General features: G+C 40.7%; 3 protein-coding genes and 1 non-coding gene across 5 annotated transcripts; 3 read left to right on the top strand and 1 right to left on the bottom strand.

Annotated features, from left to right (window-relative positions):
• The first annotated feature begins 7,337 nt into the window (after window positions 1-7,337).
• On the top strand, window positions 7,338-13,813 carry LOC135629374 (cysteine--tRNA ligase CPS1 homolog, chloroplastic/mitochondrial-like). Of its 2 annotated transcripts, none has more exons than XM_065136631.1 (9): window positions 7,338-7,796; window positions 9,679-9,742; window positions 11,153-11,314; window positions 12,168-12,338; window positions 12,424-12,705; window positions 12,784-12,909; window positions 12,980-13,183; window positions 13,326-13,427; window positions 13,499-13,813. In XM_065136631.1, the coding sequence occupies exons 1-9, from the start codon at window positions 7,390-7,392 to the stop codon at window positions 13,730-13,732; spliced, it is 1,752 nt and encodes a 583-aa protein (XP_064992703.1). In that variant the 5' UTR covers window positions 7,338-7,389; the 3' UTR covers window positions 13,733-13,813. The 2 variants fall into 2 exon arrangements, with proteins under 2 accessions (XP_064992703.1, XP_064992704.1); XM_065136632.1 differs by having other exon boundaries at window positions 7,722-7,796; window positions 11,119-11,314.
• A 564-nt stretch (window positions 13,814-14,377) lies between these two features.
• LOC135580835 (homeobox protein knotted-1-like 13) lies at window positions 14,378-19,147 on the bottom strand. The gene is made up of 6 exons (XM_065136633.1): window positions 18,273-19,147; window positions 16,542-16,662; window positions 15,943-16,145; window positions 15,209-15,340; window positions 14,883-15,025; window positions 14,378-14,794 (listed from the first exon to the last, which is right to left on the bottom strand). The coding sequence occupies exons 1-6, from the start codon at window positions 19,071-19,073 to the stop codon at window positions 14,791-14,793; spliced, it is 1,404 nt and encodes a 467-aa protein (XP_064992705.1). The 5' UTR covers window positions 19,074-19,147; the 3' UTR covers window positions 14,378-14,790.
• Window positions 19,148-23,177: 4,030 nt separating this feature from the next.
• On the top strand, window positions 23,178-24,485 carry LOC135629742 (ribosomal RNA small subunit methyltransferase-like). The gene is made up of 2 exons (XM_065137621.1): window positions 23,178-23,515; window positions 23,602-24,485. Exons 1-2 carry the CDS (start codon window positions 23,222-23,224, stop codon window positions 24,358-24,360), a joined length of 1,053 nt encoding a protein of 350 aa, XP_064993693.1. The 5' UTR covers window positions 23,178-23,221; the 3' UTR covers window positions 24,361-24,485.
• A 746-nt stretch (window positions 24,486-25,231) lies between these two features.
• TRNAS-AGA (transfer RNA serine (anticodon AGA)) lies at window positions 25,232-25,313 on the top strand. The gene has a single exon. It is a non-coding gene; the product is annotated as a tRNA-Ser (tRNA).
• The last annotated feature ends 650 nt before the right edge of the window (window positions 25,314-25,963 follow it).

Genomic DNA, 25,963 nt, shown 5'->3' with positions numbered 1-25,963 from the left:
TAGTGATGTATGTGGACCCATGTCAACTCATGCCATTGGAGGTTACTCCTACTTCATTACATTTACTGATGATTTCTCAAGGTATGGATATGTGTACTTAATGAAGTACAAGTCCGAGGCCTTTGAGAAATTCAGAGAGTATAAGAATGAGGTGGAGAACTAGACTGGAAAGAGTATCAAAACTCTTCGATCAGATCGAGGAGGTGAGTACTTAAGTACAGAGTTTACTCAGTTCCTCAAGGACCATAGGATATTATCCTAATGGACACCTCCTTACACACCTCAGCTCAATGGTGTCTCTGAAAGGAGAAATCGTACTTTATTAGATATGGTACGGTCCATGATGAGTTTCGCTGACCTACCCATCTCATTCTGGGGATATGCCTTAGAAACCGCAGCTTACCTTCTGAACAGAGTTCCAACTAAGTCGGTAGTGTCTGTTGGGAAATCATGGGGGGCGACATCATATGCGCAGCGGAAGAACAAGAAAACAAAAATCCCCGATTCCCAAAACGATGTTCGTCGTCGTGCGAAGATTGGTGCGCAAAATCCGCAAAACACAAAAACTGCGTATAGAGATTGTGTTACCTAGGGAGATCGTATATCCCTGTTTCCTTGCAGATCCTCAGGAGAGGGTGAAGGAGGTCAAGCGTCCTCCTCTCTAGCGGTGATCCACACAGCAGGGTTGCGACGACGCTCCTCAAAACTCCAGGCCTACTCTGAGGTGGAGAGGGAGAGGAGAATAGGAAGGGCAAGCAAAGACTCTAGCCTATGAGGCTGTGAATCCCTCCTATTTATAGAGATCCCGTGTCAAAACCCTAATGGGTCCTTTCCCTAGTGGGTATTGGATCTGCATCCAATAAGACAAGGGCTCCGTCGGATATCTCATATCCGAACCTCTACTCATCGCAATGCCTACCATATGTGTGTGACCCTCTAGGCCCAATATCGAGCTGGCCGTGAGTCATACCTGTCAGAACTCCTTCTAACTCAGTGAATTATTATCTCTGTAATAATTCACTTGACTCATCGACTATGGACGTACTAGGCCACTACGCCGTAGTCCCCAGACGATATAGGGGAATCCAATCCATTGGACCTGTCTGTCCTCAGTTACCATGTACCTATAGTCCCTCATCCATCTAATATCCCAGAGACCGTATATCGAGCATGGTGTTGTCAGACCCATACGGTTTCTACTCGAGTCTCGCTCTAATCGGATTCTCCCGGAGAACTCTTTCTCTCTCAACCCGAATGACCTTGGCCAGGGATTTGTCTGAGCAAGAACACATGGGATATTCCTCTCATGATACCGAGAGTGGATGATCCTCTATCGACACTCAATAGCCCTCGTAAGGTCGACTACCACTCCCAATGACCAGCTGTACTAGATCTGGGAACAGCCAAACCTATAAGTCTGGTATCAAAGAGTGGAGCACTCATACAGGACATCCTTGGTGTCTCAAGTCTAAGAACCAGATACACCACTAGGACTACGGAATCGTTGTCTGACAATAAGGCATCATCAACCATCCAGCATTCCGTAAGCGGATCAATCAGTGAACTCATTCTCCAATGAGCACCTGTACTGTATCCCTAGTGTCCCTACACGAGCAGCTATGAGACCAGCTGCATCCATCATATGGACGGGTATACAGCACACCAGTCTATCCGGTTATCATGATGTCCCTCTCGAGTAACCTATGACCGGGATTATTTAGGATATGTGTTTAAAGGTGAATCGATCTCATTATCGTGATCTCATCACGATCCGATTCCCATTGCACAAATCCAAGGACATCACAATACATATGCATTTATGCAATAGTTATAAAGTGATATACGCCAAAAATATAATAAGCAAAAAAGATTCTGTATCAAGTCACATGTGCCATCACTCACGTGATTGGCTTGCTGGGCACTTATGACTAGCAGTGTCTACACCATATGAGATATGGAAAGGGAAGAAGCCTAATCTTAAGGTTGTTAAGATTTGGGGCTGCCCAGCCCACGTTAAAAGACACAACCCCGATAAGTTAGAATCAAGGACAGAGCGATGCATATTTGTGGGGTACCCCAAGGAAACTTGTGGGTATTACTTCTATCATCCCGAGGACAAAAAGGTCTTTGTAGCTAAGAGAGCAGTGTTCCTTGAGAAGGAACACATTCTTGGCGGAGATAGTGGGAGAATGATAGAGTTGAGCGAAGTTAGAGAACCAAGCTCAAGCACCACTCTACAGCCCGAGTCTGTTCAGGTACCTAATACACAAGTTTCAACTTTACGCAGGTCTGATAGAGTATCTCATCCTCCTGAGAGATATGTGGGACATATTAGAGGAGAGGATGCTGAGGATATTGATCCTCAGACCTACGAGGAGGCTATTATGAGTATAGACTCCGGGAAGTGGCAAGAAGCCATAAATTCTGAGATGGATTCTATGTACTCCAATAAGGTTTGGAACCTAGTTGATGTGCCCGAAGGTATTGTACCCATCGGTTGCAAATAGATCTTTAAGAAAAAAGATCGGAGTAGATGGAAAGGTAGAGACCTATAAAGCAAGGCTAGTGGCTAAAGGGTATCGTCAAGGCAAGGTGTTGACTACGACGAAACCTTCTCACCCGTAGCAATGCTAAAATCTATCAGAATTCTATTGGCTATTACAGCACACTATGATTATGAGATCTGGCAGATGGATGTGAAAACCGCATTCCTCAATGGGAACCTCGAGGAGGAGGTGTATGTGATGCAACATGAGGGATTCGTGTCCAAGAACTGCCCAAATAAGGTGTGTAGGTTGCTTAAATCCATTTATGGACTAAAGCAAGCTTCCCGAAGTTGGAACATAAGATTTGATGAGTCAATCAGATCTTATGACTTCGTTAAGAACGAAGATGAGCCTTGTGTATACAGGAAGGTAAGTGAGAGCGCTATCACCTTTTTGGTGTTATATATGGATGACATCCTCATCATTGGGAATGACGTAGGAATGCTATCCACAGTAAAGACTTGGTTATTTAGACACTTCTCCATAAAGGACTTAGGGGAAGCATCCTATATCTTGGGGATTAGAATATATAGAGATAGATCCAAGAGGATGCTTGGCTTATCCCAGTCCAGGTACATAGAAACCATTGTCAATGGAAAACTACCAGAAGAAAGGGCAAACATGAATATGATACCTTATGCCTTAGCAATAGGGTCTATCGTGTATGTCATGCTATGTACTAGGCCTGATATAGCGTATGCTCTAAGTGTCACGAGCATGTATCAGGCGGATCCAGGCTAGGAGCACTGGAAAGTAGTAAAGTGTATCCTTATGTACTTGAGAAGGACTAAGGATCTTTTGCTAGTATATGGAGGTAATAGCCTTAAGGTTGAAGGCTTCACTGACTCAAGTTTTCAGTCTGATGTCGATGATAGCAAGTCGAATTCAGGGTATGTGTACACCTTGAATGGAGGAGCAGTGTGCTGGAAGAGTTCCAAGCAAGATACCACTGCTGACTCGACCACAAGGCGGAGTACATTGTTGTATCGGATGCAGCAAAGGAGGGAGTCTGGGTGAAGAAGTTCATCACAGATTTGGGAGTCGATAAAGATAGCGACAAGTCGACTTTCTTATATTGCGACAACTATGGGGTGATTACTCAAATAAGGGAACCCGGGTCTCATCAGAAGTGTTCTGAGGAGGTTCCAGCTTATAAGAGAGATCGTAACCCGAGGAGATGTAGCAGTGGAAAGAGTTCCATCCGAAGATAACATTGCAGATCCACTGACAAAGCCATTGTCTCAAATTATCTTTGAGCGTCACAGGAGTCTGATGGGGATCAGACACATAGGTGATTGGCTTTAGGTCAAGTGGGAGATTGCTAGTCATAGGTGCCCAGCAAGCCAATCACGTGAGTGATGGCACGTGTGACTTGATACAGAATCTTTTTGCTTATTATATTTTGGCGTATATCACTTTATAACTATTGCATAAATGCATATATATATTGTGATGTCCTTGGATTTGTGCAATGGGAATCGGATCGTGATGAGATCACGATAATGAGATCAATTCACCTTTAAACACATATCCTAAATAATCCCGGTCATAGGTTACTCGAGAGGGACATCGTGATAACCGGATAGACTGGTGTGCTGTATACCCGTCCATATGATGGATGCAGCTGGTCTCATAGCTGCTCATGTAGGGACACTAGGGATACAGTACAGGTGCTCATTGGAGAATGAGTTCACTGATTGATCCGCTTACGGAATGCTGGATGGTTGATGATGCCTATTGTCAGACAGCGATTCCGTAGTCCTAGTGGTGTATCTGGTCCTTAGACTTGAGACACCAAGGATGTCCTGTATGAGTGTTCCACTCTCTGATACCAGACTTATAGGTTTGGCTGTCCCCAGATCTAGTACAGCTGGTCATTGGGAGTGGTAGTCGACCTTACGAGGGCTATTGAGTGTCGATAGAGGATCATCCACTCTTGGCGTCATGAGAGGAATATCCCATGTGTTCTTGCTCAGACAAATCCCTGGCCAGGGTCATTCGGGTTGAGAGAGAAAGAGTTCTCCGGGAGAATCCGATTAGAGCGAGACTCGAGTAGAAACCGTATGGGTCTGACAACACCATGCTCGATATACGGTCTCTGGGATATTAGATGGATGAGGGACTATAGGTACATGGTAACTGAGGACAGACAGGTCCAATGGATTGGATTCCCCTATATCGTCTGGGGACTACGGCGTAGTGGCCTAGTACGTCCATAGTCGATGAGTCAAGTGAATTATTACAGAGATAATAATTCACTGAGTTAGAAGGAGTTCTGACAGGTATGACTCACGGCCAGCTCGATATTGGGCCTAGAGGGTCACACACATATGGTAGGCATTGCGATGAGTAGAGGTTCGAATATGAGATATCCGACGGAGCCCTTGTCTTATTGGATGCAGATCCAATACCCACTAGGGAAGGACCCATTAGGGTTTGACACGGGATCTCTATAAATAGGAGGGATTCACAGCCTCATAGGCTAGAGTCTTTGCTTGCCTTTCCTATTCTCCTCTCCCTCTCCACCTTAGAGTAGGCCTGGAGTTTTGAGGAGCATCGTCGCAACCCTGCTGTGTGGATCACCGCTAGAGAGAAGGACGCTTGACCTCCTTCACCCTCTCCTAAGGATCTGCAAGAAAACAGGGATATACGATCTCCCTAGGTAACACAATCTCTATACGCAGTTTTGTGTTTTGCGGATTTTTTGCGCACCAATCTTCGCACGACGACGAACATCTTTTTGGGAATCGGGGATTTTTGTTTTCTTGTTCTTCCGCTGCGGATATGATGTCGCCCCCCAATGATTTCCCAACATAAAGCCCACATGGGCTGAATATGGGCCATCAGCCCAACAGCAACCTCTTGGCTTCATCCACCCTCACTATCTAAAGCATGTTTGTAAACTACAAAAAGCCATTTATGGACTTCGTCAGGCTCCAAGAGCTTGGTACACCGAACTTAGCTTGTTTTTTACATCAGTTGGCTTCATCAACTCCAAGTCTGATACCTCTTTATTTCTTCGTCACCAAAGTGGCAATATAATATATCTTGTGGTATATGTGGATGATATTATTGTCACAGACAATAATCCTATGGAAATCAAGGCATTCCTTAATCATTTAGCAGATCGATTCTCCCTTAAAGATCTAGGACCCTTGAGCTATTTTTTAGGAGTGGAAGCAACATACACATCTTCCGAGCTCTTCCTATCACAACTAAAGTATATTCAAGATCTATTATCTAAAACGAATATGCAAGATGTAAAGGCAGTTACAACACCTCTGTCTATTGGCGAGTCGCTCAAACTTTGTGATGGAAGCCCTGCTATAGACCCAACTCAATACCGTTAAGTCCTTGGCTCCTTACAGTACTTATCTTTCACCCGTCCAGATATCTCATTTGCGATCAATAAACTATCCCAGTTCATGCATCAATCATCTACTATGCATTGGTCTGCAATCAAACGAATCTTATGGTATCTTCACGGGACTATCAATCACGGCCTCTTTTTTCACAAACACTCCCCCCTTAATCTCCACGCCTTTGCCGATGCTGATTGGGTATGGAATTTTGATGACAGAACATCCACGTCAGGGTATATTCTCTTCCTTGGATCTAATCCAATCAGTTGGAGTTCTAAGAAGTAAAAGACAGTTGCACATTCTATAATTGAAGCTGAATACCGTGCCATAGCCACCGCTGCTGCAGAACTCAATTGGGCCATGAATCTCCTCAAGGAACTTGGCATCAACATCACCTCTACTCCTATAATATATCGTGACAATGTCGGAGCCACTTATCTATGTGCTAATCCAGTATTCCACTCACGGATGAAACACATAGCTATCGACTTTCACTTCGTGCGAGAACAAGTTGTCAGACATCAACTACATGTTTCTCACGTACATACGGTTGATCGACTAGCGAACTCTCTCATAAAGCCTCTCACCCGTAACTCACTTTCATCACATCGGTTCAAGATCGGCATTCTTGACAGAAGCACCGTCTTACGGAGGCATGATAACAGTTAAGATCTCCCGTGATAACAACCTCAACAACAGTCGAGATCTGTTTCAACTCAATGCATTCTTTTCATTTGTATTTTATTTCTATCAAATAGTGCAATGAGATGAGACTGATCAAAGATTCTGTAATAAGTTAAGAATTATTTTAGGCATTATATCTTCAAAAAAATTCTTAATATTATTATAATTTTTATTGGATATCGCTCCCCTAAAAGATTTTTTTTACTTGGATATATATTTTTAATCATTTTGATAAAAATAAATTTTTTTTGTCACCTTTTTTTAGTGTTCCCTCCTCCCCTTTTATCTTATCTTTTTTTTCTTCGTTTCCTCGGAAGCGAGGAGGAGGAGAGTAAAAAAGAGAGAAAATGATAAAAAAAAAAAAAGAAAAGAAGGTAATCGATGATCAACCTTATCTATAATAATAAGGTGTAGGTGACGAAAGACATAACAAAGAAAAATAACGATCAAGAGTGATCGATGGTGAGCAAGATAGCAGCCAAGGAAAGCAAGATAGAAGTGATAGTGGTATGTCAAGCACGCACGGATGATAATAACACAAAAAAAAAATAAAAAAGAGATACCACATATAAACACTAATTTTTTTTCAATCTTCGTCCAATTTTTCACAATTTATTGGACTTCCTTTATAAAAAACGGGATTTACATTTAACTCGTCAGCAAATTTGATATTTGAGCTTTTTTACATTTAACTCCTCAGCGAAGTTGGATATTATCCATCGACTTAAATCTGAGAAAGCGTGGAGAACCATTCATCACCGAGACCGGAAAGCGAGAAGAACGGCAGAGGCGGGAGGATGGGAACGGCGTCACTGAAGCGCTGCTGCCTCCTCTTCTCATCCCCCATCTCTCCCTTCTTCGCCGCGACATTTAGACGCCAACTCCCCGCCCCCGACTTTTCTTCCCTCATCCTCGCATCGAAGAGGCTAAAAAATCCCTCCTTTTCTCGAACCGTCTCCTCTTCTCCCCGTGCATCGAGTTCGCAATCCGTCTTCTGTGGCGTCGCCAATGGGACAACGCCTATTCCGGCTGAGACGAAGCCGTCTCCCGAGCTTTACCTCTTTAATACCATGACCAAGGAGAAGGTGCTCTTCCGGCCGAGGGTCCCTGGTAGGGTGGGCATGTACGTCTGCGGCGTCACCACCTACGACCTCAGCCATATCGGGCACGCGAGGGTCTATGTCACCTTCGATGTTCTTTACCGGTAGAGTTTTGATTTTGACGTTTATCGAGCTGTTTTTGCTCTGAAATTTTGAAGATATTGTTTGGTGTTTTGAAGATGCGGTTGGATCCTGATATAAAAATTTGGTGTTTTGGGTAACTGTGATTGTCCTGTTTCTTTGGATAAATTGTGAATCTTGAGAATACAAATTTGATAGTTTACGAGTTTGAATGAACATTTCTTGGTATTTTTGTTGTTGTTGATGGTGAGAAGTGTGCTTTAGTTTATTATCTTTGTTTAAAGATTCTGCTTCTGAGTCTCTTCAAACGTCAAATTTACATCCATTGTTGAAAATTGATGAATTTGAAATTGATGTGTAGGATCAGTTGCTGCAAGTTTACAGCATCATGCTAGCATCAACTAGTTAGATGTTTGTTATTGCTGTTCAACACAATTTCCTTACTCTCCCTGTAACACTGACTTTTTTTGTCCTTCAAAACCTTGTTTCTTTAACGCTTGTGCATGCTTTACGATATATTTGTTCGATTCACAAGGACAGGACTACTTTTTGTGCAGCTATACATTTTGATGGTCATATGCCGAGCTAGATGGTGTTCTGATGCAGAAAAAAATTCATACTAATGAAAACATGGTTTTATAAGTGAATCATTACTGGGAGGTTATTCTGGGGTTCTTGTTAATTTAATTAAAACAAAAATTGTCAGAATTAAGGTCCTCTATGATGGCAGATCTGTGTCAACTTCCAACATACTCCATTTTTGACCAGGGGAATCCAAATGGCTGGGCTTGCTTTGTTAAATTGTCTGGGATACTTGTAATAAACTTCTTCCAATCATTATGCTATTATTTCTCCGAAAAAGCAACTGCACCTTATATATATATATATATATATATATATATATATATATATATATATATATATATATATATATATATATTATTTATTTATACTTGATGGGTATATCTAACATTGTTTTGTTCTCTTTGCTATGTCATACATTTTTACTCTTGATTATTGAATCTCTCACTAAGTGAAATCTTGCATGAATCAGCAGCCTTTTACTTTGGTCTAACATTAAGTAAGATATGCTTCAATTTGTGTTGAGTTTTGGTCTTGCTAGGCAATAATTGTTTCATTTCATTTTAGTCGAATATGAATATCTATGAACATTCATAATTATAGAAGTGGTCTTATAGGTTAAGAAAGAAACTCTTTTTTGTAACAGTAGCATCACTGTTTAATTTAGATGTATTAGATGTGAGATGAGATAAAAGCTAAGGGAGATGAACAGAGAGCCTGCAGTGACACTGATAAACGTGCTCCATATTAAATGGCTTGCAATTGTCAGTCAACCGAGTAATTGGGGTAATGCTTGTGTGTTTGAATGCTTATACATGGATTCATATATGATAGTCATAGTTGCCGATAGATGTGATGACTCTGCAAGAAGTTTTATCTCTATGTTGCTGGCAGTGACCTGTACAAACTTTTAGCAAGTTATAAATTGCGACCTGACATTACAAATTTTATGACAAGGCAAGGGGTTTTGAGATGTCTGCTTGCAATTTTTGCAGCAAAAATTGCTAAAAATGTAAGAGCTCAGAAAAATGAGACAACCTACTGTCTGACAGACTCCCTGAAAACTCATAGATGCAAGTGGTGACTTTACCTGAATATTTGAAACTGAATCAGAGGATACTGTTGTTCATGATATCAGAAGTTTGTACCTGCATACCTCATTTGTTTTGGATTTTGTACATACACTTCTAGAATTTATAACTGTAATGTGCCATGAGATAAGCTGTTTGTTTCAATTAGTGTATGTGCTACTATCGATAATTAGTCGGATAATCTTAGCAGAATTGATTAATTATCCCTATTCTATTTTGGTCAATATGGCAGGTTTCTGAAGCATCAGAAGTACGATGTTTGTTATGTGCGGAACTTCACCGATGTTGATGACAAGGTGAAAAACTGAATCTTTTCCAAGTGTACATAAATATTAGCTATTCATTTAACTTAAACACTGTTCCTATTTGACTGCTATATATTGGAACTACAAATTCTCACAAGATTTTTCTTTTTTTTTTCTCCGAAGCTATCTGCTATTTTAAGATTCCTGTAGTGGCATCTGGATGTGTTTGACCTGATGTTGACTAACAGCTAATTCGTTTTTCTAATTGTAGTCCACAGAACAAAAACTAAATCTTTTCCATCTGTACATCAATTTTATCTATTCATTTAAGTTCTGTTCCTAGTTGACCGCTAGATATTAGAAATATAAATTCTAACTAGATTTTTCCTTTTTTTTTCTGAAGCTATGTACTATTTTGAGATTCCTGTTGTGGCCTCATGATGTCTTTGACATGGTGTTGACTAGCAATGCTTTTTCTTTCTCTAATGGTAGTCCATAAAACAAATAGTGGTGTATCAGATATATGTAGATATGACTCACTTTTCAGACCATTGTTTGTGTTTCATGGGTCTAATCCCATTTGGAAACAAGTATGGTGACTAAGGTATCATGTTTTCCTTTGTCTTTGGCATTTAAAGTCTTCATACCCATCTTATTTTGATCCTATCTAAAAGAGCTTGTCTAGAAAGAATTTGAATCATACTATCAGATAAAAGAACAAGATGAAATGCAACCCATAGTTGAGGACAAACTTGAATGTTTATAGCACAAACTTGAAATTTGTATGCACAATGTGTCGTTAGTGAAGCAGCCCAAAGTCAAGGCTTGTTGAAGTAATTCTGCAAGGCAAATATATGTAACACGGACAATGGGTATGAAGATTAAGTAGAGAGAATTGTTGTAACACAAATATATGTAACAAACAATCCTATAATAATTAAGGATTGTTGAAGTAATTATGCAAGACAAATTTCACTGATCTTCTTTGTCTCTTCTCTCATCCCTGACATCCATTGTTGCCTTGTTCTCCTTTATCACAACAGCATCTAGACCTGGCAATGAAACTCCACACTACCTACTTTGCTGGTTCTCCAATAAAGCTGCACTCTTAACAAATACTAGGAATCAAAAAACAAGGAAAAGAATGCTTCTGATTTGGTGTCAATGTAAACATGCTGATATGCTAGAAAAGCTATAACATGTTTAGTGCACATTTCCATACATCTCTTGTAGTTTTGTCCTATGACAATCAAGTTGGATTTTTAATTTTTCTCCCTATATCATGATTTTAAATTTGATTCATGTTTCTTTTTGTGATACTCAATGATAATTTGGTTTTCATGGTTTTTGAAATACAGTTATATTTTATGACTGTATCTTCATCTGTCAGTCTGTAGACCAACTGCTTTCTTATATATGTATGACAGGAAACCTGATTTCTGGACTTGTGGAATTCTGTAGATTATTGCCAGGGCAAATGAACTGGGGGAAGACCCTTTAAGTTTGAGCAGTCGCTATTGTGATGAATTTCACAGTGATATGGCTTACCTTCAATGCTTGCCTCCATCTGTTGAACCACGTGTTTCTAATCATATGAATCAAATTATAGATATGATTAAGCAGGTATATTTTAAAGGTTGTTTTTCTTTTATTTTGTAAATTTTAGTTATTTGTTATCGTACGAACTGTGTTATTTATTTGTGCCTTGTTTAAATTTCTCGTAAATTGTTCATGCACTATTCTTTGATTAAGCAGAGGTATATTTTACAAGTTGTTCTTATTTTGTTAAATTTCGTCAGTTTATTATTCTACAAACAATTATCCTCGTGTGTTTCCAGATTGACATTGTGTCTTAGATCAAATTGTGGGGGTTTGATATTTACTGCTTTGATTCTTTTAAATGAATGATTATGCTTAGAATGATTACTGGTGAAGGAATAGTTGGTTGTGGTTTCAGGCATATGGTTGCCATCTTCATTATGCTGCTTTACGTTTCCAACTACTGCTTGGTCCTTTTCTTTTGTTGTTCCGCAGAAAATAGCTTGTAAATTATTTCTTTAATATTTGTTTACTTGTTTGGTAGTTCCATTCTTCAAGTGATTCTTCAAATATGCTTCGTAATTGATCTCTACTTACTTTTAGAGTGGTCCTGGATCAAGCATTTTTTATTGAAAACCTTCTTATGTTGTACATGCCTACATGGTGTTTGTTTCAGTGCGATGGATGTTTGGGGAATATCTATCAACCTTTGGTAGAACTTCCTGCATACAGAAAATTGCTTGACTGTCACAAAAAAGTGATATATATGAATTTAACACTCACATGTATTGGCTAAATGATTCTATTATGCTGTTTGGCACCATAATCCTAGGATGGAGTTAAAACTACTAGATTAGAAAATGTGGCTTTACTTATGCCAAGTGTATTATACCTTTTGTTTGTCTCCTTCATGGACTCGTTCTATCTTTTACGACAGATTCTTGATAATGGTTGTGCCTACATAATTGATGGAGATGTCTACTTTTCGGTTGACAAATTCCCGGCTTATGGTCGACTATCTGGAAGGAAATTAGAAGATAATCGAGCAGGAGAAAGGGTTGCTGTGGATTCAAGGAAGCAAAATCCTGCTGATTTTGCTCTATGGAAAGTAAGATACTTTCTTTTTTGGTCATGTTTGAAGAGCTTATGGTACATGAACAAATCATATCTCGTTACTTGATTTTATGCTGCAGTCTGCCAAGGATGGAGAACCATACTGGGAGAGCCCTTGGGGACCAGGAAGGCCAGGGTGGCATATAGAATGCAGTGCCATGAGTGCAGCATATCTAGGGCACTCATTTGACATACACGGTGGAGGGATGGACCTTGTGTTTCCTCACCATGAAAATGAAATTGCACAGAGCTGTGCTGCCTGCAGCAAGAGTAACATAGGTTACTGGATACACAATGGATTTGTCACTGTGAATGAAGAAAAAATGTCAAAATCACTCAAAAACTTTTTCACCATTAGAGAGGTGCAGATTTAATTACATTACTTAATTGTTTTACCTCGATTCTAATAGTTCAAGTATTTAAGTCTCCAGAATTTGCAGGTCATAGAGCTTTATCACCCACTAGCCTTGAGGTTCTTCTTAATCGGCACACATTACCGGTCTCCAATTAACTACTCGATGACACAGCTTGATATAGCTTCTGATCGATTGTATTATATATATCAGGTACCTTATTCCTATCCATTCCTTTTCTGATATGCATGTGTGGCTGATTAAAGTTTATGGATGATCACAGACAATTTGTGATTGTGAAGAGACTTTTCATCAGCATCATGGAAATGATCTTAAAGATTCTTTACCACAAGACGCTCTTCAGTGCATCCAGAAACTTCATTTGGATTTTGAGAGTTCAATGTCAGATGATCTGCACACTCCTGTTGCGTTAGCTTCTATATCTGAACCTTTAAGAATCATCAATGATCTTCTGCACACACGGAAGGTAAGGATTTTATTCCTCTTGATCCAGAAATGGAAAAGACAAGCCCATTCCTCTGACCACTGGTCACATGAAAGTCAAAATAAACCTGTAAATTCCCTGATGTCTCATGTTTAAATTCTTTGGTGCTTGACATTTTGGGCAGGGGAGGAAGCAAGAGTTGAGAATAGAGTCCCTTTCAGCTATGGTAAAGGAAATCAAGAATCTTCTGGGTATTCTCGGATTGGCACCTTCAAATTACTCTGAGGTGAGTAGATATTGCGTCTTGGGAAAGTTGTCAAATAAGTTTGTCAGTTACCAAGACGATTATGTAAGCAGGTACTGCAGCAGTTGAGGGAGAGGGCTCTAAGAAGAGTCGGACTTACAGAAGATGAGCTCTTGCTAAAAATTGATGAAAGAACCACAGCCAGGAAAAATAAACAGTATGACAAGTCCGATGAAATCAGGAAAGGGTTGGCTGCCATTGGCATCACTCTCATGGACAGCCATACCGGAACAACTTGGAAGCCTACCATCCCGCACGATGTCCATGAACATGCGAGTGCAATGTGATCACCTTGTAATTTGACCTGATGGTGCAGGCTTGTATGCAGTAGTAATTTTGGTAGTAGAAGCTTTTTCAGTCTTCAGCTATTCGACAGGTCTGAGCAATTTTCCACAGCCACAGCTGGTCAATTTCCAATCGTTACATACACAAGTCATTTGCTTCAAAGTATTAATCATATGTATCGTATAACTGGAAAAAGAACTGCATAATCTGGGCTGACAGGATCGTAAAGAGTCGTGAAGTTGACTTGGTCCGCCTAAATTCTTTTTGTTTTAATTTTTTGTTTACTATGTAACTCTTTTTGCTTTATAAATTATTTTTTATCAGCTCTTCAGGCAAAAGGATTGATATCTGAGCTGGTTTTCTCAAAGTGTGAATTCTACTGGAGTGATTCTTCTCCGTACTGCATTAAAGCATAATCCACTGTTGTTGCCTCAGTCTGTCGTAAGTTCATATAACATGCATTATGTATGATTAGCTTCTTTGCACCTCTGTTCGTGACTGAGTACTCGTTCGAGAGTTTAACGTCATATATAATAAATACACTGTTGAGAATTTAGACTATAGCATTCTACAACAATCCAATCTTCTTGGATCTTAAAGTGAACAATCCATATACGAGCTAATGCTTTAGCTTTCGAGAAGAAGAGGAAGAAGAAGAATCAGCTGCCAATTCATTTGTGTTAGCAGTACATTTCGATCATTTATCACATTGTACATCCACATCTGTTTCTCCTTGTTCTTCTTCTTCTTCTTCTTCTTCTTCTTCATGAAACACGTGTACAAGTCAACTGAAAACTCAGTGTGCTAATCCACGAGTGAATGAAGAAAGAAGGAGAAGACACCAAACATTCTATTTGATCATCACTATAACCTGTAGTACGAGATCTATCAACACCACTGATACTGCAACTGCACATATCAGCATCCTCTCAAAAGCTGCTGCATCATCCAAACCAAAAGCTTGATGACCGAGGCAAAAACACCATTTGATTGCGCACCGTATTAAACAATGCTTCTGCTGATGTATCTTTCAGCAATGCCCCATCATCTAACATCGCTGTCACCTGCATTACTAGTTTTTAGATTTTAGATAGATTGTATTTGCAGGGGAAAAGAACATGGTTTCACTGTTAAGTAGTACACATCACAAACCTTTTACGCTTGCTTTTCAGGGAACTCGATGATGATGATGATGGATTACTGTGCCAATTCCTTTTCCTTTGGTTGATGAACCAGTTATTGATCTGCTTCAACTGTAGACCAGTTTCCTCCACCAATCTTGCTTTGTCATCCTCCTGCATTAACCCACGAAACAAGGTTACGGATTGCAGATTAAGCCTGTCTCATTTATGATGATGGCCTTAAACTAAGCCACACAGCACAGAGGTCTGCAAGACATATCGCTACAATTGCATGGTGAAGGAGGAGGAGGCTATCCTCACATGATGCAGGAGAATGAATGGATCAGTTATAAGTACCGTTGGATATGGCCACTTGGAGTGGGACTGCCACCAAGCTTTTAACGTACAAGTGCTATTCCCAGGAAGTTTCCCTGCTCTTCGCTTGCGAAGAATCTCTTCTCTGATATCGACAATCTTGTTTTTGTACCCCTACAAGTAGTATGATTTGGTTAACATCCTCCTATACATAAGCCTGCAAAGAATCTCTTCTCTTTGAACCTTCACAAGTAATATGATTTGGTTAACATCCTATATGTAAGCTTTACGATGAATCTCTTCTGTGAAATCGACAATCTTCTCTTTGTACCCCTACAAGTAAAGTGACTTAGTTAACATCCTCCTATACATAAGCCTGCAAAGAATCTCTTCTCTTTGAACCTTCACAAGTAATATGATTTGGTTAACATCCTATACGTAAGCTTTACGATGAATCTCTTCTGTGATATCTACAATCTTGGGTACTTGTACCCCTACAAGTAAAGTGACTTAGTTAACATCCTACAAATAACCTCACAAAGAATATCCACAGTCTTCTCTTTGTACCGACCGCTACAAGTGAAATGATTTGGTTAACATCATATCCATAAGCTCAGAAATTCTATGATATCTACAATCTTTCTCATTGTATCTCTACGAGTAAAATGATTTGGTTAACATCTTATGCGCAGGCTTATAAAGAATCTCTTCTGTGATGTGATGTCTAGCAAGCCTACAAGTTGAAGATTTAACAGCAATATGCATAAACTGTCTACCTGTTTTAGCTCATGCTTCAGCTCCTGTCTGACGCGCTCTATCAAGGATCGCTCGGTCTCAGTTGGAATGAGAGGGCCAAACCCCATGCTGTCTGGTCCATCAAACAAATTTGTTTCACTGTCTACCTGATCATCATCATCATCGCCGTCATCATCATCATCGTCAGACATGGTTGCACCAGTGCCTTCACCGGGAGAGACACCTATTTCATTTGCCATAATCGAACCATCATCATCTTTCAGCAGTCTTCTTCCACCAAGAGCATTTAGGCAGGTTCAAATGCATACGATTAAACACTCGTAGCAGAAAAACAAAATGCATGCATATATGATGATATCGACTTGTAAAACAGAAATAGTAGCATGCTCTGCTCATGAGGAACAAGTTAGCCTTATCAAAATGCAAGGTAATTTTGGCAGGTAATGTGGTGCAGACTGCAGGACGTTCATTGCCAATCGTAGCAGCTGCAGCATGATGTGTTACCAAGTTTAATTTGTCTGAAAAAGAACAATTTCCCGAAAGGTATATATATCAAATTGTTCCTATAAACTATATGTTACATACATGTATATTGCAGAACAAAGAATCCGAAATTAACCTGTTAGGCTTTGCAGTGATTGTTCCAGCTCCCAGCAAGCCATCACTGCCTCCATTGCATGTACACGTACGTGTTGCTGCAGTTGTTCTTTAAAGGAACAAAGTAGCAAGACATAATGTGTCTGGCCAACAAATGAGATTTTTTAGGTATTAGGAATTTTAAAATGAAACGAAAAATAACTGCTAATCTAGCATATGAAGGATCAGAGAAAGAGTTCATAGTTCATCAAGTTTGAGGATGCATGGGATAAATCCAAGTGTTGACCATATGATGAAATATCTGGAGATATATAGAAAGCTCAATTTAAATTTATGGATTATGCTCGCGCTCTGGAAGTTTTCGAGCTGCATTTAGGTCATCCAGGTAGAAGAATACAGTTTCTACTGTACAAGTTAAATTTATGATACATGAAAAGTACATACATTAAACAAAAACTTCAAAGTGCAAGTCGATCAACATATAGGTTGAAGTTACTCTTGTAAGTTAACAAGCAAATCATTGCGGGGATGATGACTTGATAGCCACCTACCTAAGAAGGAAGCATGAAACAGTGTGTAAAATGAAGTCTCCTTCAGTTCCCCAGAACTGTGAAAGAATAAGATTATTAATGATTTTTGTACAATTAGAGTACTACTGGAGAACCCATATGGCAGTAGCAAGATGAGGTTTCTGATGAACTAGAAAAAAGCAACGACAATTTCCTGGTAATTTGGGATTAATATTAGAAGGTTTTTTGAGGTGATCGCCATTGTTGAGAATATGTATGCAAGTTCTGAAGCATGCAACAAAAAAAAAAAAAATTGTCAATTATCAATAAGTGTCGGAAATACATAATCAGAAGCGCAATCGAGATCCACTGAAAAGGGGAGATCACAAATCGAAAAGATTAACTAACTAAAGCAATATTGATCAATCACACAAGATGATTTTATCTCATTGTTTAATTTGGTCTTGATCAACCGGGCGTACTGTATATGGTGTAAGTACTGTTTAATCTCTCTTTGGAATATTCTGTAAAGTACATGTGGATTTTGCATTTTGCAGACGGTCTTACCTAAGTATGCATATTTAATGACCTTCATGTCGAATATATCAAGGAAGATTTACCATTCCTACAATAAAAGGATACTACTTTAGTTGATCATCTAATTGCTTTGTGATGGATGTGTTAAAGAGAAGGCCTACCGAGAAAGATATCAGCCACTGCTCTCGCCGGAAGATCAAATCAAGGTCATACACATAAAAGGAGTCTGTAGAAAGCAAGGATATCTATCATACATGAGCTGGAGTCAAACTTGGTGGAAGTGTTCCAGAAGTCGTCAAAAGATACTTAGATTCTCAAGTCAACGCTTTGGATGTTTCCCGTGAAACATGATCCAAAAGATGCTTCGATTCTGAAATGATCGCTTTGGATGTTTCACTAGAAGCACGAGTTGGGTTGATGTTTTCTTACTTACCAGGGAATTTAGCATCCGACTATTAAGCAAGAGTTCCAGTGCTACAGTAACCAAAACATCAAACTCAAATCTACAGTTAGATTGTGGTTCTTCAAGCCTTCAGCTTATCTGTCTTCCGATCTCTACCACTACTATCGAACCCGAGAGGGAAACAAATGAATCATGCGCATATCTAAGGAACAGAAGCCAGAAATCGAGTGAACGCATCGAAAAGAGGGCATAATTAGAAAGCAAAGAAGCATTGGAGCGACGAAAATAAGGAGCTTTGCTGTACCATGAACTGATCGAGCTCCTTGTCATCGCCGGGCATCTGTCCGTTGTTGCCGAGCACCGAGTACTTGGACACGATTTGCTGAGACTGACCGAGCTGTGCGTCGATCCTCGGCAGCTGGTCCACCGGCGTCGCGATCCTCAGGCACGCCACATGCGCCGCCAGCAGCTGCTCGTACAAGGGGTGTGCCAATATCTCCGCCTTGTACCTCGCGTTCATCCACGTGACCTCCCCTGCGGCGGTCTCCCCGCCGCTCCCTTGCGCCACTGCCTCCGACTCCCCGAGCTCCCCGCCCGCGTGACCCCGCCGTCCGCCGTGCTCCCCCGATGTCGCACCGGCCATGATGGGGTCGTTCGACACCGGAACCTCGTCCTCCCTCCCGCTGCGCTGCAAGATCGACGGTCGGGGAAACCAGTTACCCGCTCCCGCGCCTCCTCCTCCCCCTCCGGCAGCGACCGGCGACGCGGAGGAACCGGACGTGGTTTGAAGATGGAGGAAGCTTCCGTCGGCGTAGTGGTGACCCTGCTGCCGGAGAATTGCGCTGTTAAGCCACGTAGGCCCGCCCCCGCCTGCCATCGTCGGCTTCACAGCCGGGGCCGCGTCGGCCACGAGGCGGCGGAGGTCCTTCCCGTCCTTCACCCTGCCAGCATCGGTAGAGGCACCGGAGGGCGGAGGTACGGAGAGCTGATCCATGGTGGTCCTTAGCAAGGCCGGGCTGTCGCCCCTCAACTGCTGCTGCTGCTGCTGCTGCTCCGCGTACCGCAGCGGCGTCAGCTCGCGGGACAGGTGGTTGTGGAACGCCATACCCCCCCCCCCTTCCACCCCACCGCCAATTCGCCCAAACCCAATGCAAAGCAAAGCGGATGGGCGGAGAAGAGAAGCGAAGTGAAAGCGAGAGCGAGTCGTCGAAACTATAAGCCACTCGTCCAATTAGCTGAGATGGGAATCCAACGGCTAAGAATCCATCGCAGTTCCATCCGGGAGCGGGTTGGCATTTATTACGGCGGGAAGTGGACCCTAAAAGTCGTGGGGACGGGCGACCAATGGTTGTGAAGCACGTCAGGAGAGGGAGGTGGGGCCTGCGGGAATTTGACCTCCGGAGCTGTGGTGTCGGCTTTTGGTGTCCTCTTCTTTTGTTGTTCTATTTATTTCGTTTGGGTTAGTTGGTCCCCCTTTAACTCCACTCTGCTGACGCTTTGCCTCATACCGTTAACGACTGTTGATGGTGAAAATTTCTATCTAAATCTTTATAAAATAATACAAATATGTCAGAGAAAGAATTTTATTATTACATGTAAATAAATATATATTAGGAAATAAAAGGGGGTGAGTTTTGGAAGAGTCTTAGGTGACGGCGTGGCGTTAGTGGGGACCACGGTCGAGGAGAGGCTCCTCCAACTCCGTCTCCGTGAAGGCGGGGGCGGTCCCCGCTGCCGCCACTACCGGTCGGAAGGCGTCGGTCCCAACGTGGTCCCCCGCACAGGACGTGGTGCAGATAACGCCACGTGGCCGGAAGTTAAGTGGTAGAGCGGTCCCCCTGCAAGCATTTACTACTTCCGATGGGCTGCTCTGCTCTGCTCCGCTCCAAGAGGAGCAGGAAGCGAGAAGAGAGAGAGAGAGAGAGAGAGAGAGGGAAACCCCATCATCATCATCATCGTCATCGTCATCGTCGTGGGAATTTTAATGGCGATTGAATTACACGTTGAGGGGATGGCGTGTGGCATCCCGTGACCCTCCGCCCGGTCCCGTGCACTCATCATGATTGCGTCGTCCCTCGACGCAGGTGTCTCTCTGATGTAGTGTCCCAAAATACGCTGCATTAAAAGCCAATGCCATATCTTAATTTTAATGAAATTAAAATATTATGAAGATAAATTCTATAATTTTGTTGTACATAGAATTTACCGGTCGGATTTGTGAAAATATTTACAGGAAAACAAAAGAAACTCTTGGTATATAAATGTTTATTTATTATTTTGTTTTTGAGGTTTCTGCCAACTCAAGCCTTAGTTGGATTGAGGGAGATTGAGATTTCTAGTTGTCCCTCGTAGAACAAATCTAAATTCAACATTGAAGTTTGTCAAAAGATCCAAGGGTTTAGTAGAGGATCCTATAATTTTATATTAAGATATATTTGTAAAGATGTTAGTAAAATTAAAATATTTGAAAACCAAAAATACACTACTAACTTAAATTACTCGTGAGAGATAGATATAAGGAGAGAGAGCATATATATATATATATATATATATATTATAGTGAACTCAGATAATCATTTGAATTAAATTGAGAGCTAATCAGTAGAATAATTACACAAAATCATTGAGCATAATTCAGTAATCGATCAATTCTCCAATTTTCAAATGTATGGATTTAAGCATCTGGTTTGGGATAGATTGTTCATTCCGTTGCCTAATTGTGTCATTTTCTTGACTAAGCTACATTGTTCATTCACTGCATAACTTTAGACCCATAACCACATAAATGTCCACACGTTGACACAATCACAGTAGGTTATACGACTTGTATGTTGAATTGATATGGAAATGGGACGTAATTTTATCTTATGGGAGACCAGAAGTGATGCTGAATCAACCGAACATGTCTTGTTGCATCTGCTTCCAAGGACTTGTCCTTTTCCCTTCACCTCTCTCTCTCTCTCTCTCTCTCTCTCTCTCTCTCACTGTCTCTCTCCTTGTATCATCATATATGACAAGTCGAAGGGAATTGGATCAACACTCTATCATTCGTCTCATTTCTTTTATCTTCTTTTCCAGTGAGTGGGCTCCTACACCTGATAATAACCAGTGTCAAACTATTCAAGTACAGAGAGAAAGGGGGGAGGAGGGACTCCTATTCCTCGACACAGTTCAAAAGGCTGTGTACTCTTCACAGGCCCCATGGAAGGGAAGGGAAGGGAAGGGAAGGGAAGAAATTTAAAGGAGAAAAGGAGACAATGTGTGTTGGTTGGTGTGTGTATTACTACTACTACGGTCCTGTCTTCTTATCATTTAGAACAGCGGAGAAGGAACCGTAAAGCTCCAACCCAGAGGCTCTGCCTCTCTGCGTCCTGCCATGCCATGCCATGCCAAGCAATAATAAAATCAGGTTCCATGGCCAAAGCCTCTTCTTCCATTCTTAAGGCATCAGCAGCTATGAGGAAGGCAGGCTAAAAACCTTCATGAGTGTGGGGATGAGAAGAATCTGACCTTCTCAGCAAATTCCATAAATTGTCTCTAGTGGACGAGGCTCTGCAGGGCATGTTGTCTGTGAAGAACTCCAGGAGAACCTTCTGCTACTGCTGCTGCATTTCATGAGTGTCTGAATTCATGAAATCATCTTTTCTATAATGGTCAGCGGCGAGAACGAGATTCGATTAGGGAATTATGTTATCAATAATTATTCTTATCAGGTAAGGCATCCTCTCAACCCAAGTCTTATATTTATTGAAAAAAATATTAATTATTTTTATTATATGAGAGTAATATAAATATAAGATAAAACATATTATCTTGAGTTCAATCTGAACCCAAATCCGATATCCTTGTATTTTTCTTCAAATAAATCTAAAAAAAATGTAATTTTTTTAAATTTCTCTTAGATTTACTAAAGAAAGTTATACGAAAAAAAAAATATTTATAAATGTACTTGAGACCCTTCCTTATATAAAACACCTGAGAGTAGAGTGAGATAAGATTTTATTTTATAAGAATATTTTATTTATCAAGTAAAATTATTTTTCGACTTTTCATTCTAGTAATTTATCCTCCCAATAATCTATTTTTAATTATAAATTTTTAAAAATATTCAAACCTCAATCTATTTTACTTTATGATCAAATATGTTCTTGAATTAATGATCTGCTGAATGAATGATCTGCTTACCATGGGCAAGAAGACGGAGGAGGATCAGTTGCTGCAGCTTTGGAGCTCGAGTCATGCATGCAGATACACAGTGGGAAGAAGCCTAATGGTGACATCAACAATTCGTGTTGTCCTTTTCATCCCCTTTTTAAGCACCAAAGCTCATGCCTACTTCTACCAACAAGGTTGTGTGTGCCACCACCATTCACTAACTATTATCCTCAGAGTTCATTCAATTATTTCAACAGTCCACAAGAGTACGTATGACGTTGCCATTTCTATAAAGAAACACCATTCCACTACATGAAATCCGCAAAGATGATCGCTTGGTCTCTTCTACTTATGCAATCAATCAAGCTTTTGCTGAAGTCTGCAGAACTTAAGATGTGATGTCTCAATTGACTTAATGCAGTCTCAATCTTCATCTATTTATCTGTTACCTGTGTATTGACTTGTGATCATCCTTGTTGGTCAAGTTTGGTCACCAACCATGACTTTCGATGATAAGAACCTTCCTTCCTCTTTATCATTGGTTCAGTCTGAATGCTTTCTTTGACATGTGAAAACAAAGCAAAGGAAAGCAAAGGGTGTGGCCGGAGAGAATTGTTTCCATAGTTGGGATAATAGCTACAGTACTACAGTGGCATCTCAGTCCAACTCTCCCTATCTTCCAACCCAACTAACCTTTCCTCCTCCCCCACCATACATACATAAATACCCAAACACAGTCGAAGCTTCCAACCAGTTGAGCCAATATGATGACCTGTGGTTTGCCAAGTTTCCTTCATTCACAGGATTGCTACTTTGTGAGTCACGACAGTGATACCATTAGAAAATATAATTTCTTTTCATATTATATATATATATATATATATATCATAAAAATAGCTTCTTTTACCTCTTAAATTGAGTTGATGGATCAGAGGCCGTCAACACAGTTGATGATGGAAGTCTCCACGTAAATGGGCTTTCTTAAAGTGGGCTGTGGTATTTGTTAGGTGGGTCAAACGAACTGCACCTATAAGGCCCGGCCTTAAACCCTAATCCTAGGCGATGGGCGAGAGGTAAGATAGACAGAGAGGAGAGGCGATGGGCGGCAAGATCCAGAAGAAGCGCGACCAGCATCGGTGGGGCGGCGGCGTTCCCTTCGAGAAGTCGAAGGGGCAGCACATCCTGAAGAACCCCATGCTGGTGGAGACCATCGTCCACAAGTCCGGGATCAAGCCGACCGACGTCGTCCTCGAGATCGGACCCGGCACTGGGAACCTCACCAAGAAGCTCCTCGAGGTCGCCAAGTCCGTCGTCGCCGTCGAGCTCGACCCGCGCATGGTTCTCGAGCTCAATCGCCGGTTCCAGGGTACTCCTCACTCCAGCCGTCTCAAGGTATCTCCTTTCCATTAATTCCGCCTTCTTTTGCGGAGTTGCTTCTCGAGGCATAATTTGTTTTTCTGATATCTTGAATTGTGTAGCTAATCGAAGGAGATGTTCTCAAGTGCGAACTTCCCTACTTCGACATGTGCGTAGCCAACATCCCCTACCAGATCTCCTCCCCTCTAACTTTTAAGCTGTTGGCCCACCGTCCGGCCTTCAGGTGTGCTGTCATCATGTTCCAGCGCGAGTTCGCTATGAGATTGGTTGCAAATCCCGGCGATGCTCTCTACTGCCGTCTCTCGGTCAACACTCAACTCCTTGCCCGCGTCTCTCATCTCCTTAAAGTTGGCCGGAACAACTTTAGGCCGCCGCCAAAAGTCGACTCCTCTGTTGTGCGAATAGAGCCTAGGAGACCGCTCCCTCCGGTTAGCTTCAAGGAGTGGGATGGGCTGGTGCGCCTTTGTTTCAACCGGAAGAACAAGACTCTGGGATCCATCTTCCGACAAAAGAGCGTTCTCTCGTTGCTAGAAAGGAATTACAAGACATTGCAAGCCACCCAGAAAGTACAGATGGAGGAGGATAAGGTGTCTTCGGAAGATGTCACAGTTTTGGCAGAGATGATTGAGGAGCTTAGCATGGGCGACGACGACGAGAAAGAGGTGGAGGAGGAGGAGGAGGAGATGGAAGAAGACATTGATCTGGTGGGGGAAGGAGGTGAGAGTTGCAGTTTCAAGGACAAAGTGTTGACAGTTCTGCAGCAGGGTGATTTTGCAGAGAAGAGGGCAGCCAAGCTTACACAGGTTGATTTCTTGTACCTGCTTTCGCTCTTCAACAAAGCAGGAATACACTTGTCCTGAACCATTATGGTTTGCATTCTTTCCTTCAATTGTTTTGGATATATATTTCATTCTATTTCAGGTTCTTAATCTGTCTTTTGCTTTATGAATATACTAAGAGAAAAACTAAGATTATTAACCTGCCACCAGTGGTTTATGTATATATCAGTGATACGACTTATATATCCACCCTTGCTGGTAAACAAGTCTGGAATTTTCATAATTGTATTTAGAGTATATTCAAATTATCTTTTCTCTCTTCAAAAAAAAAAAAAAAGAAAAAGAAAAAGAAGCTGTTTGTATAATAAAGAAGAAAGAGTTCTACTTAAGGTTCAAAGATTAAAATTTTCATCATAATTAGACCATGCAGCATATGACAAACCAAACATTGTGCTGTTGTCTTAGCTTGCAAGATCATAACTATACCTGGAAAAATGCTCAGACAAGAGTCGGATGCAAAGAATGATGAAGTGTTGCATCAAGAAGGTATGTGTTTTTATGTTAGGGTGAATGATTCAAATGGCTCACATATCATATTGTCTTTCTTTATGAAAAAAAATTAAATAAATAAATAACCTACGGCCTAACAGAGGAGCAATCTTATGAACCAGATAGTAGTAGTAATGCACAACAAAACATTAGCTTAATTTCCAGTGTTAACATTGCTAAACATAATGCAAATTGCAGGTCGCTAGATAGAGTCGAAGTAATAGTAACGACAAACAATTGAGACAAATGATTTAAAATAAAAAAATTTCAAGTAAATAAACTGAAGAAATCATTACAGTAGTCAGCAAAATAAAATTATATGAAATACACGCAAGGGTGTAATGTTGGTGTTGCCATTGTTAATTTATTAATATATAATACTTTCTACTGATCTAATCATTGAGTTGTCGTGCCGGAGTGGTTATCGGGCATGACTAGAAATCATGTGGGCTTTGCCCGCGCAGGTTCGAATCCTGCCGACCACGTAGTTTGTTAAAAATTGTAATATTTGACATATTCCCCCGAAATCCTTCCTTTTTTTTTGGTGATGGAGAGAGAACATTGATGGAATCACATGATTTTTCTATTTGTATATATTATATGAAATAATAATAATATATATATATATATATATTTTATCAAAGCCAAGTATCAAAGAAAGGGTAAAAAGGACATTTAATAAAAGAGATGGAGACAATCTACAAAAGTATCGTACCAGGTTTTCTACCTATATCGACTTCTTTTAACAAATAAGGGACCCACTTGTGTCCCCCATCGAGGGGCACACGTGCCGCAACTACCCATGTCAGTCACTTCATCATGAAAAGCTACCATCAAGTAATAATAATAATAATAATAATAATAATAATAATAATATTATTATTATTATTATTATGAAGTATGAAAAACAGTTTTTAGCTTTGGTCAATCACAAATTTAAAACATTCTCTCATAGTATTATTTGATATTATTATTATTATCAAAATTTCTCTCATAGTTTTTAGCTTTGGTCATCACAAATTTAAAACGAAGGTGTAGACGATTAAGACAAAAAAAAAGAAGAAAAAAAGAATGATTGATATTATTTGTCAGTCTATACAAGTGCCTAGTAAAGGGGGAAAGAAGGGTAGTAATT

Source organism: Musa acuminata, chromosome BXJ3-1, assembly GCF_036884655.1.
Source record: "Musa acuminata AAA Group cultivar baxijiao chromosome BXJ3-1, Cavendish_Baxijiao_AAA, whole genome shotgun sequence".
In the NCBI taxonomy this organism is placed as follows: Eukaryota; Viridiplantae; Streptophyta; class Magnoliopsida; order Zingiberales; family Musaceae; genus Musa; species Musa acuminata.
This window is presented reverse-complemented; position numbering and strand designations above follow the sequence as displayed.